General features: G+C 35.7%; 1 protein-coding gene across 4 annotated transcripts in view; it reads left to right on the top strand.

Annotated features, from left to right (window-relative positions):
• LRP12 (LDL receptor related protein 12) overlaps positions 1–13,455 on the top strand; it is a 95,449-nt gene that overhangs the window by 68,273 nt on the left and 13,721 nt on the right. For all 4 annotated transcript variants that reach the window (XM_023225150.2, XM_023225148.2, XM_023225144.2 and 1 more), the window contains one exon: positions 6,737–6,872. In XM_023225150.2, the coding sequence (XP_023080918.2) occupies positions 6,737–6,872 (136 nt within the window). The remainder of the gene's footprint in view (positions 1–6,736; positions 6,873–13,455) is intronic.

Here is a 13,455-nt window from a genome sequence, read left to right as displayed (position 1 = left end):
AGTCAGATACCTGTAGACATTTACAATTAGAATCAGTCTATATTCTGCAGCCATACATGCACAGGTTCATGCTCCCCTACTTAAAGGTATTTGCTTCTAATGGAGACTAATTTAATCAAAATTAAAAATACACGTCAGGCATATCCCTCATCAATTAAGTGGTTTTGTTTTCATAGTGGTGTGATGTCTTCACATTTCCATCTGCATTTTGCAACTTCCCAAGATAGTTTAATATAGACAAAAACCAAGCAGTTATTTTAGCCAAAAAAAGTAACATTTTGCAATAAAGGCAGTTTCTATAGGGTTTTCATATTTTTTCTTAAACTCTGAAAACTTCTACTTCTGGTTATTTCAAATCATTAGCATGCTGGGAATAAGATCTTACACAATTCTGCATAGTACTGACAAGATGTATTTATTTGCCAATTACATATAAACTAATTCTTAAGGAAGAATTAGGCATATCATAGCTGAAATAACTATGTTTAAGCAATAGAAAAGGTATGAATAGAATGAATGTAAGCAAAAGAAGGTCAAGTTTGATGTATTTTAATCTGGGAGGATAGTCAAAATGTAGAAAGATGAAGTTCAAGCCATGTAAAGATTTTGATTTCAAACAAAAAGAGATTTATTTCCTAAAGTAAAGTTTTGTGAGTATGTGTCCCAACCCTATCCTTCCCATGGCTTTTATCTGTGTCAGGTTAATCATGACGTATTTTCTCATTCTTTGCAGTGCATAACGGTGCCCAGCACTTACTCAGTAAACAATCCTACATCCTCTTTCAGTCACTGTCCTCTTTCTTAGCCTGAAAACAGCCTTAGTAGCCATCTCAATACAGCATTCCAGGCATTACTAGCAACCAATCTGATTTGGCATATCATGTAATATTGTTTACTGATAGTTTACTGTAATGCAAGCAGTGTGCTATGTCTTTTACCAAAATAATTGTATATAATCCTTGGAACACCGTGTGTATTAGTATTTTAATCTCCATTTACAAGTGAGGAAATGGAGACTGAAGTGGATTTTTTTGTTTTTGTTTTTGTTTTTTTTGTCTTTTTTTTGAGACAAAGTCTCACTCTGTTGCCTACGCTGGAGTCAGTGGCACGATCTCAGCTCACCGCAACCTCCGCCTCCCAGGTTCAAGCAATTCTCCTGCCTCAGCCTCCTGAGTAGCTGGGACTACAGGCGTGCACCACCACACCTGGCTAATTTTTTTTTTTTTTTTTTTTAAGTAGAGACAGGGTTTCAGTGTATTGGCCGGGCTGGTCTTGAACTCCTGATCTCATGATCCGCCCGCCTTGGCCCCCCAAAGTGCTGTGATTACACGCATGAACCACCACACCTGGCCCGAGACTTAAGTTTTATCTATTTTATCAGTATTATAATAATAAGCCATCTCAAATCTATAATGTACAATGAGTAACAGTAGTATAAATATAATAAGCTAGGAAAAAGGAAATTACAGATGGTAGTAGGTACTGGAGCTGAAATATTAATGATAAGTTTGGACTGGGAAACCATTTATAAAACTTATAAATAATGAAAAATAATGAAAAAATGGAAGACCCAAAGGAGATCCTTTGGAAGGTTGGGGCAGATTTGTAAGAGATAAAACAGGACTTGGTTCCCTAAGACGTGGCGAAGGCAGGCTCAATTTCTGACTGAAATTTCCAGTTTTAATCTCTGTGAGGCCTAACTTATTTCCTGTCCTTAAAAATTCTTGAAAACGCCTATGGTATTCTTCAGTTTCTTTTTCCTTAAGTACCTATTCCATCAACCAAATGCTGCCTAAGACAACATAGATTCAGAATATAGGATATTCTGAAGACGAATTTGGGAAACACACAGGTTTGATCATGTTGAATTTGAGGTTAGAATGTCCAGTGGGCATTTGACTGTGCAAAGCCTCTGGGTTAAAAATTTTAAACTCATGACCATAGTTGAAATTGTAAAAGCAGATGAAATCTTCCATTGAGAGTGAGAAGAGCAGAGGGCTTTAGAATTAACCATGAAACCAGTATCGGGGCTGGCTGTCTGACTGGCCAAGGACAGAGGATCTAGTGCTAGAAAATTAACACAGAATAGAGTTAGAAGGAGACTCAGTGGAGGTGATGTCCACAAAGTCTGGGTAGTACAGTTCCAAGTCTGGGTAGTCAGTGTCCAGTGCTCCAGAAAGATCAAGTACCTTGAGAATGTGTATCCATTGCATTTAGCAGTGAGGTCACTGATGACCTTTGCCTGCTAGCGTGGTTTCTGTGGAGATAAGGTCAGAATTGAAAGTCTATTTCAGTGGGTCAGAGAGAAAATGCAAAGGAAGAAAATGAAAAATTTATCATTGTATCCCAGTGAGCTGTCAGAAATACAGTGGGAAGAGATGCATGATTGAGGGCTGAAATAGACTTTAGAGGTATTCAAATAGCAACTCCTTATTTCAACACCTGAGGAAATTATTAATAGCACCCCCCAAAATTTAGTAGTTTACATTGTGATAGAACAGACATTGGCAGATAGAACAGACAGTGTCTAGGTCTTCTCATTCCAAATCTGCCAGTATACATAGGCAAACTCTTAACCCAAAAGGGAGTTAAAAATTGCTTTAATAGTTTCCTTTGACTTTTGAAATGTATTCTTTATTAGATATAGAAAGGAATACATTATGGCTGTGCTAGAGCGTATTTGTCTACATACTCAGTGTATTGTACATGCAAAAATAGGTTGATAAAAAGCCACTGGCTAGATCTGGAGCCAAATTCCAAAGTCAGTCATGTTGGAAATGTGCGTAACTAAATCATTATATATATTTATAATTAATTCAGTAAGAAACTTTAGGATACTGTGGTTTTGTTTTTGATTAGGAAGAATCATTAATATTTTAAAATAATGTTATAAAAGTACATATTGAATTAGAAATATAAATATTGAATCATATAATAACCATTCTTATTTAGGGGTGGTATGTCTTATCCTTGGGCAGTTGTATGAAAATAAAATATTCACAAAATGTATTTTTGAGTACCATACTAGAATCTTCGGTTTTTGGTATAAGAGCACCACCTATGGGTTTCTCATGTACTTGAAATTTTTTTCCTAAAACAAAACCTAATAAAATTCTTTCTAGTTTTTCCCTATCATTAGAATATCGATTTAGTCAAAGGTTAGGAATATTCTTTGTCATAGATTACTCCCACCTTGTTTTTGGCTGTATGTCACTGCTGTTAAACCATTTAATAAATAGTTGAGTACGTGGCATGCTAGTACAGTATTATAATTCTGAGTTGAATGTAATTTAACTCAAAATTGTATTCTCTTTAATGTAGGTGAATCTTTTAATACAAATGAACAATTTTCCATATTCTGGGGAAAGGGTAATGATTGTTTTTGGCTATTTATTTATATGTTTGTTTATATTTTCGTGAACTTGAGATTTCCTTTAGCTTATTACGACTCCAGAATGCTATGGTAGGAGATAATGAAGAGTCTCGCTCTGTCACCAGGCTGGAGTGCAGTGGCGCGATCTTAGCTTACTGCAGTTCCCGCCCCTCAGCTGTACTCCATTGAGTCTGGAGACAGAGCGAGACTCCATCTAAAAAAATATCACTCAGGTTCAAGCAATTCTCCTTCCTCAGCCTCCTGAGTAGCTGGGACTACAGGTGCACACCACCACACTCAGCTAATTTTTGTATTTTTAGTAGAGACAGGGTTTCACCGTGTCCAGGAGAAAAGAAGGTGTTATAAGTAACTTAGCTATCCTTTTATTAAATTATTGTAATAATAACTGAGAGCAAAGTGGAAGCAAACTGGCAGTTTATTATTAATAAACTCTTAAAAAAGAATTACATTTGGATACATTTAGTCTTTTTCTAAAACATTTATTAAAATTAAAAAGTTTTTGTCAGGGAGATTTACTAATGAAACAGCAGCAAAAAAAAAAAAAAAGGGAAGCTTTGACTATGCCTTGGCAATGAGATGAATGCTAAGCCCTTGATGTATCTGTGTGCTGTATGCTATCAATCTGTTCTGAAAGCGATTCAAAACAGATTCCCTTTGGCAGTGGACCCTGATTCCAGGGCAGATCCATTTTTAGATATGAACTTTTTTTCTGCAGTAGAATATACTTTTAAAGCTCTGATGGCATGTTTTCTTCAGGGAACAGGTTATTCTATAGAAATAAGGATTGACTTTAAGTAACATAGCTTGTTTCATTTTGATCATTATGTATAAAATTCTTTAAATTACATAGTATACTTCCTAGCATTCTTAACCTAAATTGAACAGAGTATAACCTTTGTTATGGGGAAAAAAAAAATTGCCGTGCATGGTGACATGCTCTTTGTTGTCCCAGTACCCAGGAAGCTGAGGCAAGAGGATCACCTGAGCCCAAGAATGCAAGGCTGTAGTGTTCTGTGCTAGTGCCTGGGAATAGCTACTGCACTCCAGCCTGGGCAACACAGTGAGATCTCATCTCTTAAAAAAAAAAAAAAAGCTGGGCACAGTGGCTCACGCCTGTAATCCTAGCACTTTGGGAGGCCAGGGCAGGCAAATCATGAGGTCAAGAGATCAAGACCATCCTGGCCAACCTGGTGAAACCTCTTCTCTACTAAAAATACAAAAATTAGCTGGGTATGGTGGCGCACGCCTGTAATCCCAGCTACTCGGGAGGCTGAGACAGGAGAATTGCTTGAACCCAGGAAGTGGAGGTTGTAGTGAGCCGAGTTTGCACCACTGTACCCCATCCAGCCTGGAGAGACAGCAAGACTCCGTCTCAAAAAAAAAAAAAAGTTATTTTTCCAAGTTAGAATTGTAATAGTGATATTTGGCCATCTCTTGGGTTACCTGATTTTTAAACTACAGCTGAACTTAAAAAGCATTGGAGTGCAGGCCATGTATTATACCAGTCATTTTGCCTATACCGATTCATTATTCACTTAACTCTTAGATCAGTATGAACATTAATTTATTATGACAATATACAACAGTCTTACCTTTTGAGAGACAGGCAATAATGTGTAAATTATGAGCTCATGGTTTTTGAGTTTAGTATGTAGTGTTTATTGTTTTTCTGAAAACTTACTCATCACTTCTGATACCTGTTTATGTAACCCTGGCAGCTACTCTCCCCACTTCTAATTTTCTGCTTCTAATCTGCTGTTACTTTAAAATCAAGTAATCTGATTTGTTGAAATTGTATTAAATAAGAGGTTCTAGGATTTTAAATTCTACTAAAGGCTTAAACATCACGTATGTAATCGAGAGAATAAATTGTCACATTATCAACTGAATTCTGGACAATGTTAACTATATTACAACGAGAGTTCCAGATAATGCAAGAATAATCCAGGAAAGTGTTGGTATTAGTTTTAATTTATTCTGTATGCATGAAGATTTTCCTCTGTGATATGCAGATATCTAATCACATGATGGTATTTTAAGCACTATTTCAAGATTTTACTTTTAAATAATGTAGGAATCATTAATAACACTGTAATAAATAGCTTGGAAGTATTAATGGAATAAATTGAAGAACTGCTTTGCAGTAATTTTGAATGTTTTACTATCTTTATTCAATCGTCCACTAACTTCTTAACAAAAATTACAATCCAGCATCTTATTGTTAGGCTTATTTAGAGTACCCTAAAAGCAGCATTATGCTCCTAAGGATCTAAACAAAGTAGGTGAGCAAATGTTGGAAAGGTAGTTTATGACAAAGAAAATAAACTTGAAAGATGAGTTTTGAAAAAAGAAAGGTAGGTGGATAGATCAGTCTCCGTGGCCAAAGCCAGTAATCTTGAACTCTTATTCAGTGTCCAGGTTGAAATTTCCTTGCCTGCCCAAAACATGTACAGTAGTCCCTCCTTATCTGTGGGGGACACCTTCAAGATCCCCAGTGAATGCCTGAAACTGCAGAGTACCAAACCTGATTGCTGTCCAATATAATGCCTTTTCCATCTTAACTAAGCACTTAGGCACTGTGGCCATTAAGTTTTGCAGTTTGAGGTATCACAGCAAAACTAGCGTAAATTTCTTTTTCCTTCTTCATAATTTCATGGATATAAGATTCATTCTTACTTTAGAGCTCAGACACCTCAGCATACGATTTTTTTTCTGTTGTTGAGAACTTTCACCTTTTCACTTAATGGAAGCACTTTACAGCTTCTCTTTGACATATCTGAATTACCAGCATCACTGCTTTTGTGCTTTGAGACCATTCATAATGGCAAAATAAGGGTGATGTGAACACAAGCACTTCAATACTGTGACAGTTGATCTCATAACTGAGATGGCTACTAAGTAACTAATGGGTGGGTAGCATACACAGCGTGGATACACTGGACAAAGGGGAGATTCATGTCCCAGGAGGGACAGAGCGGCACAGCAAGAGATGTCATCACTTCTCAGAACAGCACACAATTTAAAACTTAAGAGTTGTTTATTTCTGGAATTTTCCATTTAATATTTTCAGACCACTGTTGACTCCAAGTAACTGAACAATGGAAAGCAAAATGTCTGACAAGTGGGGCTACTATATTTAATTGGAATAAGAAATTTTATCTAAAAGGGAAAAAATTGAAATATCTCATTAGAATAATAGCTTTTTAAAGTTGATACTACCATATCTTATTGGATATTATTTGATGTGTAAAGTTTTTTGGTTTTTTAAAAATAAACACTGACTTACCTAGTACTGTTTTGAATGTGTAATAATAAGCAAAGATTGCTTTGGCTGTCTTCCAGCTTGTGGAGAGACTCCAGAGCAAATTCGAGCACCAAGTGGCATAATCACAAGCCCAGGCTGGCCTTCTGAATATCCTGCAAAAATCAACTGTAGCTGGTTCATAAGGGCAAACCCAGGCGAAATCATTACTATAAGGTAATTCTACCTTTCTGTATTACTACATAATTTATTATAAAACATAAATTCCATTTTCATTTATTATTACTTAACATGCAGTAATATAAAAAGAAGTCTTTTCAGGAGATGTGATAAAGAACAGCTATTGGTGTCATCTTAAGAGTAAGAATAACAGCCCATCTGGTATGTGTTTTGACTATTTTCTAAGGGTGGTAATATATTTGCATTGAATCATCTATATTCTTCTAAGCTGCTTTTTAACAAAAGATACACACATTTGCAAAATAGCCTATTAGGGTCAAGACTAATCTTTGGCAGTGGAACAAACAAATCAATAAAACTCAGTAATTCACTTGAATATCGAGCCCTTAACCGTTGTCTCATTAGTAGAGCCTTCTACCTAAATAAGTTAAAACACGATGGTCGTGCATGTCTGTATATGTGTATGTATGTATAAAACTTGAAACAAGCTGATAATGGAGAGTTACTGTATCTAGAAAAATCTTTTTTTGTAACTTCAAAACAAAAGAGCATTTGTTAAGAATACAAATGAAAGGCATTCGTAAGGGAAATAACCATAAGTTCAAGATTCTAAGAATAAATGTGACATATAAATAAGGAAGGTTAAGATTAAATTTTAAAACATTTAGCAAATTACTTGCAGAAAAAAACAGTACGGGAATAAGATTGTAAAGAATATATTTAGTAGAACTAGATACTGCTTGCTTAGGAAAATTCTCTCAAGGCCATTGGAAAAAAATAGTTATCTACGGGGGGTGGGAAAAAAATAGTGTGCCTGAATGAAGAACTGCAGTTGGAACAAAACACAAATAAGAATGTCATTTCCATCACAGAGACAGTGTAGCACAAAGGCACCTTCAACGTGCTTTCGCGTGTAACATTGTATGGGTAGGAGGCATAGAATTTTAGATTTAGAAGAGACTTTGGAGATCATAAACTCAAATTCCTTCATTTTGTGTTTTTAAAATAAGACTTACACATTTAGCCTACTTTCTCATCTTTTTTCGTCTTCCTTTTTTGTATATATTAACTAATGAGGAAACCAATCTCTCCTGAGAAGCATAACTGTCATCTATCTCCTTTTTTTGGTGGAAGCCATAAACAAGGGCAATAGTTTGCTTTCCTTTTATTTTCCTCTACCCTACATTACCTCTTCTGGAACCCTGGAGCTTGGCACATACAAAAGCTGTTATTCTCCTACAGGCAGTGTTTTTCTCTTGCCTGATTGAGTGGTAGAATATACCATTAAGGTTATCTTTCTGTAACAGTGTCAGTGTTGAAATGTAAATAACATACCTATTTTCTGTTACTTGTTGTATGACTAAGTATGTGTTTGAAAAATAACATTTTTACCACATATTGGGAGTTAGCATAAAACTAGAATTTATAGAGACCTTCACCTTTTAACCTAAAAATTAAACTTACAGCTTACAGTTCAGTTTTGTAAAACTTGAAAATCTTTTTTTTTTTTTTTTTTTTTTTTTTGTGAGACAGAGTCTCGCTCTGTCGCCCGGGCTGGAGTGCAGTGGCCAGATCTCAGCTCACTGCAAGCTCCGCCTCCCGGGTTCACGCCATTCTCCTGCCTCAGCCTCCCGAGTAGCTGGGACTAAGGTGCCCGCCACCTCGCCCGGCTAGTTTTTTGTATTTTTTAGTAGAGACGGGGTTTCACCGTGTTAGCCAGGATGGTCTCGATCTCCTGACCTCGTGATCCGCTCGTCTCGGCCTCCCAAAGTGCTGGGATTACAGGCTTGAGCCACCGCGCCCGGCCAAACTTGAAAATCTTATCAGCACAGAAGAGATTACATGAAATACTGCCATCTGATTTTGATAATGTATTGGATCTTTGAGATTTCATGAAGTAAAATACACTGAAAACCAAGCACAGTACTAAAATGCAGAATAAAATTGAAGTGAGCCCCACGGCTAAAGGAGAATTTCCTCAGTTCTGGAAGGGAGCAGTGAGTTTGGATGTATACAGACCAGAAGGTGATTTTAGTAATTGTTCAAATTCTTTACTGAAGTCATTATCTTGTTAATACCATAACTTTAAAAAGATGACACACATGCATATATACAAAGACAAGTTTTACATATGATTATCAATGCATAATCTTAAATGATTCAAAAGAATCATATGCATAATTAAACGTAGCTCTTTTAGATATACAAATGAGTCACTCTTAGGAAATATTAAATTACCATGTTAACAAGTCAATAGAAAAAGTATGTGATTATCTAGCGTACATAGATGCTTTAAAGCATCTTGGTAAAAAAGAAAATCAGCCTTCATTCCTGAATTTAACATAAAAATTTTAAATTCTTAGTAAAATGGAATTAGAAACACGATTTTTTCGATCTGGATAGAAGAGGGAAACTAAAGTTATGGAGTAAAAACAAACAATACTGAGAGCTATCTGTATAAAACTTGCTTAAGATGGTGAAATAAAGGCATTTTTACTTCATTCCTCTCTCTTGGAACCCACTACAATCAACAAAGGCCACCTTATCCACAGGGAAGAGAGGATTGAATACCAGTACCCTGCTTGAAGCCAAGGACTAAGGGACAGGCAATTTTGCTCAAGACAGGAGGCTGAAAAATCTTCCACCAACCATAGCCTGAATTTATATGGGGCTGAGAGCTTAGAGAGCTGAAAGGGCATAACCTAACAAACATGAATAACTATGTCACCTGCTGACTCCATGACAGGATCTTTAATACTCTGAACCATCATTTAAGACTTATTCTGGAATATAGACCCAAGCAGGGGAACATAGAGGAAGAGAGGGTTAAAAAAGAGAGAGAAAACCAAAAAACTTCCATAAGATAAACCTGTAAACCGAAATTCCAGAATGTGTGAAAAAATTGAATGCTGAGAAAAACAGCCAAGCAAAATTAAGTTGGAACTCAGATTTACTCCAGATGTTTTAAGATGTATTCTGTCAGGGATTATTTCTCAACTTTCTTTATGCCACAAACACCTAATAGTCTGGTAAAACCTATGTATTCTTTCCCAGAATAATATGTTTAAATTCATTTTAAAAAAATACATAGCATTACAAAGGGAACCAATTATATTAAAGTACAGCTATCAGATATTTTGTAATATTTGTAATGTAGTAATATATGCTTATTTATTAACATATTAACAAAATCAAGTGATGGTTAATTTCAAAGAAAAAAATGTAAGTGTAAATAGTATTTTTAGATACCTGTAAAAACTGAAATGTAACATAAAAATATCTCTAATTTTGAATAGTGGTGGAGTGGCCGGTGCTATAAATACTGTCATGGTTTGTTGTTCATAAGTGAAGGAAATGCTAAATTTTAGTAAAAGGTTAGTGAAAATAAAGGTGTAAATTGTTTCCAACCTATTTGTGATTTTTGAGGGGACAGGAGAAACATTGAGTACTCTTACTTGGCCTTTATTAGAAGAAAAGTGTGTTTTAGCATTTCAATTAAAGTATCAAAAGGTAGCCACTGATTAAAAATAGAAGTAATATTGAGCAGTTAATAGAGGAAAAGGAACTTTAAAAATATATTCAAAAAAAAGGCTAGATGTGATGGCTCATGCCCGTAATCCCAGCACTTTGGGAGGCTGAGGAGGGTGGATCACTTGAGGTCAGGATCACTTTGAGACCAGCCTGGCCAACATAACAAAACCTCATCTCTACTAAAAATACAAAAATTAGCTGGGCATGGTGGCAGACATCTGTAATCCTAGCTACTCAGGAGGTTGAGGTATGAGAATTGCTTGAACCCGGGAGGTGGAGGTTACAGAGCCAAGATCGTGCCACTGCACTCCAGTCTGGGTAACAGAGTGAAACCCTGTCTCAAAAAAAAAAGGAGGAAAAGAGGAAAATGAGAACTCTCTCCCAAGTAGAAAGTTTGTAACACACTGAAAACAAAACTAATACAGAATGTCTAAAAACAAGGAGATGGGGCAGACGGGCAGACGCTGTGGCTCGTGCCTGTAATCCTAGCACTTTGGGAGGCCAAGGTAGGCTCAGGAATTTGAGAACAGCCTGGACAACGTGATTGAAACCCTGTCTCTACAAAAAAATACAAAAAACTAGCTGGGCGTGATGGCACATTGCCTGTGGTCCCAGCTACTCAGGAGGCTGAGGTGGGAGGATCACCTGAGCCCAGGAGGTTGAGGCTGCAGTGAGCCATGAATGTACCACTGCACTGCAGCCTGGGCAGAAGAGTGAGACCTTGTCTCAAAAATAAACAAAAACAAAACAAGGAGATAGAAAAGGTTAGCTTTGGAGCTACTCATCAAGAGAAAGCTAGTCTAGGAAGATTAACATCCATTGTAATTGAGCTTAAGGCACAAAATACTAGTAACAATTGGTGTGATCTACCAGGAAAAAAAAAACAGCAGTATATTTCATGTACCTAACTACATCGCCTGAAACACATGCAAAGCAAAATGTGGAGAATTGCCCAGCAAATTTGACCAATCCACAATTCCAGTGGGAGATTTTTAACACACCTTTAATACTTATTTCAACAGAAAATACATTCTTTTCAAAGGCATGTGGAACATTTATAAAAATTGATTATGTTTTAAATCACAAAGGAACTCAATACATTTCAAAGACTACATCATTCAGATTGTGTTTTCTTACCACAGCGCAATTAAAATAAAGGAAAAAAAATAAAACCTGTATGTTTAGAAATATATTCTTAAATAACTCCTGAATTAAAGAGGAAATCACAATGGGACTAAATGTTTTTAAAATAACCATAGTGAAAGTAATATGTATTAAAGCTGTTAGAATACATTGAAAGAATACTTAGGAAAGTTTACTACTTTAATGCATTGATTTAAAAATTAAAAAATAAATAAGCTCAGCATTTAACTGAGGAAAGGAAAAGAATTACAGGGTAAATTTTAAAGTAGAAGTAAAGGCCAGGAAAATAATAAAATTCAATAAAACAAAAAGCTGACTTTCTGAAAAACTCAGGAAAATAGATAAAACTCAAAGCAAAACTGAAGAAAAAGAGAAGATAAAAAGAGCAAAAGTGTCTATAATTAAAAACATAAAAATTTTAATGTCATAAGAGAATATTATAAGCAGTTTTATGTTAATACTTTTATACAAGTAGATTAATTGGATTATTTTTAAGAAAATTTATATTACTAAAATTGATTCAAGAAGAATTAGAAAACTGATGAATCAGTAGCCATTGAAGAAATCGAATCAGCGTTCAAATTAAGACTCTAGAACTAGTTTTATAGGCAAAATTTACCAAATGAATAGAAAAGGAATTTCCTTAACCTGGTAAAGGATGTCTGTTAAAAAATTTAAAAAAGCAAATTTAATGTCAAAGTTAATTTTAGCACCAAGGACCAAGACGAAAATGTGTGCTTTTACTGGTTATAGTAGAATTCTTAGTCAATGCAGTAGTGCAATAGATAGAAATAGGTGATATTAAAAAAATGACAAGGAAGAGAAAACTTTTATTTGCTAATTATATGTTTGTTTTAAGCAGTTTAAAGCAAACTTAAAGATCACAGATAGGAAAAAATGTCTTTAAATTGTATGAAAGTACTGTGTACAGAGCTTTGTAGTAATAAAATTTACTATCAACATAAAATCAATTTATTTATTTATTTATTTATTTTTTGAGACGGAGTCTCGCTCTGTTGCCCAGGCTGGAGTACAGTGGCCAGATCTCAGCTCACTCACTGCAAGCTCCGCCTCCCAGGTTCACGCCATTCTCCTGCCTCAGCCTCCCGAGTAGCTGGGACTACAGGCACCCGCCACCTCGCCCGGCTAGTTTTTTGTTTTTTTTTAGTAGAGACGGGGTTTCACCGTGTTAGCCAGGATGGTCTCGATCTCCTGACCTCGTGATCCACCCGTCTTGGCCTCCCAAAGTGCTGGGATTACAGGCTTGAGCCCCCGCGCCCGGCCCATAAAATCAATTTCTAAGAAAATTTAAATTATCAAAAGTTTAAGAAACACTGATTAAACCAAAAAACATTAAGAAATTGAAACTCTCTCCCTGACTCAATATATTCTAAATAGGCACAGAGCACAAATACGTCAACAGTGCTTTTATTACAGAAATTTATTATGAAGCATTTAAAAAACCAAAAAGTAATTTTACTTATTCATTTAAAAATCTTAAATGAATTAGCAAACTAAATCAAATAGGGTATACATGAACAGATACTTATTATTTCTTTTTCTAGACAATGTTTCTGCTTTCATGAATCTTTTTTTTTTTTTTTTTTTTGGAGAGACAGGGTCTCACTTTGTCACCCAGGCTGGAGTGCAGTGGTGCTATCTCGGCTCACTGCAACCTCTGCCTCCTGGGTTCAAGCAATTCTCCTGCGTCAGCCTCCTGGGTAGCTGGGATTACAGGTGTGTTAAAACTAAAACTCTGAAATACTTAAAAAATAGTTGAACATCTTTGGAAACACCAGGGTATCTTAGAGAGGACACTAAATGCACTAAACATAAAGCAAAAATAAAAAATTAGACTTCATCAAGACTAAAATTAAAAACCACGCCCAATTAATTTTTGAATTTTAGTAGAGACGGGGTTTCACCATGTTGGCCAGGTCGGTCT

The sequence above is a fragment of the Piliocolobus tephrosceles genome, chromosome 7 (assembly GCF_002776525.5).
Source record: "Piliocolobus tephrosceles isolate RC106 chromosome 7, ASM277652v3, whole genome shotgun sequence".
NCBI lineage: Eukaryota > Metazoa > Chordata > Mammalia > Primates > Cercopithecidae > Piliocolobus > Piliocolobus tephrosceles.
The sequence above is the reverse complement of the archived record's forward strand: the minus strand, read 5'-3'. Positions and strand labels throughout refer to the sequence as shown.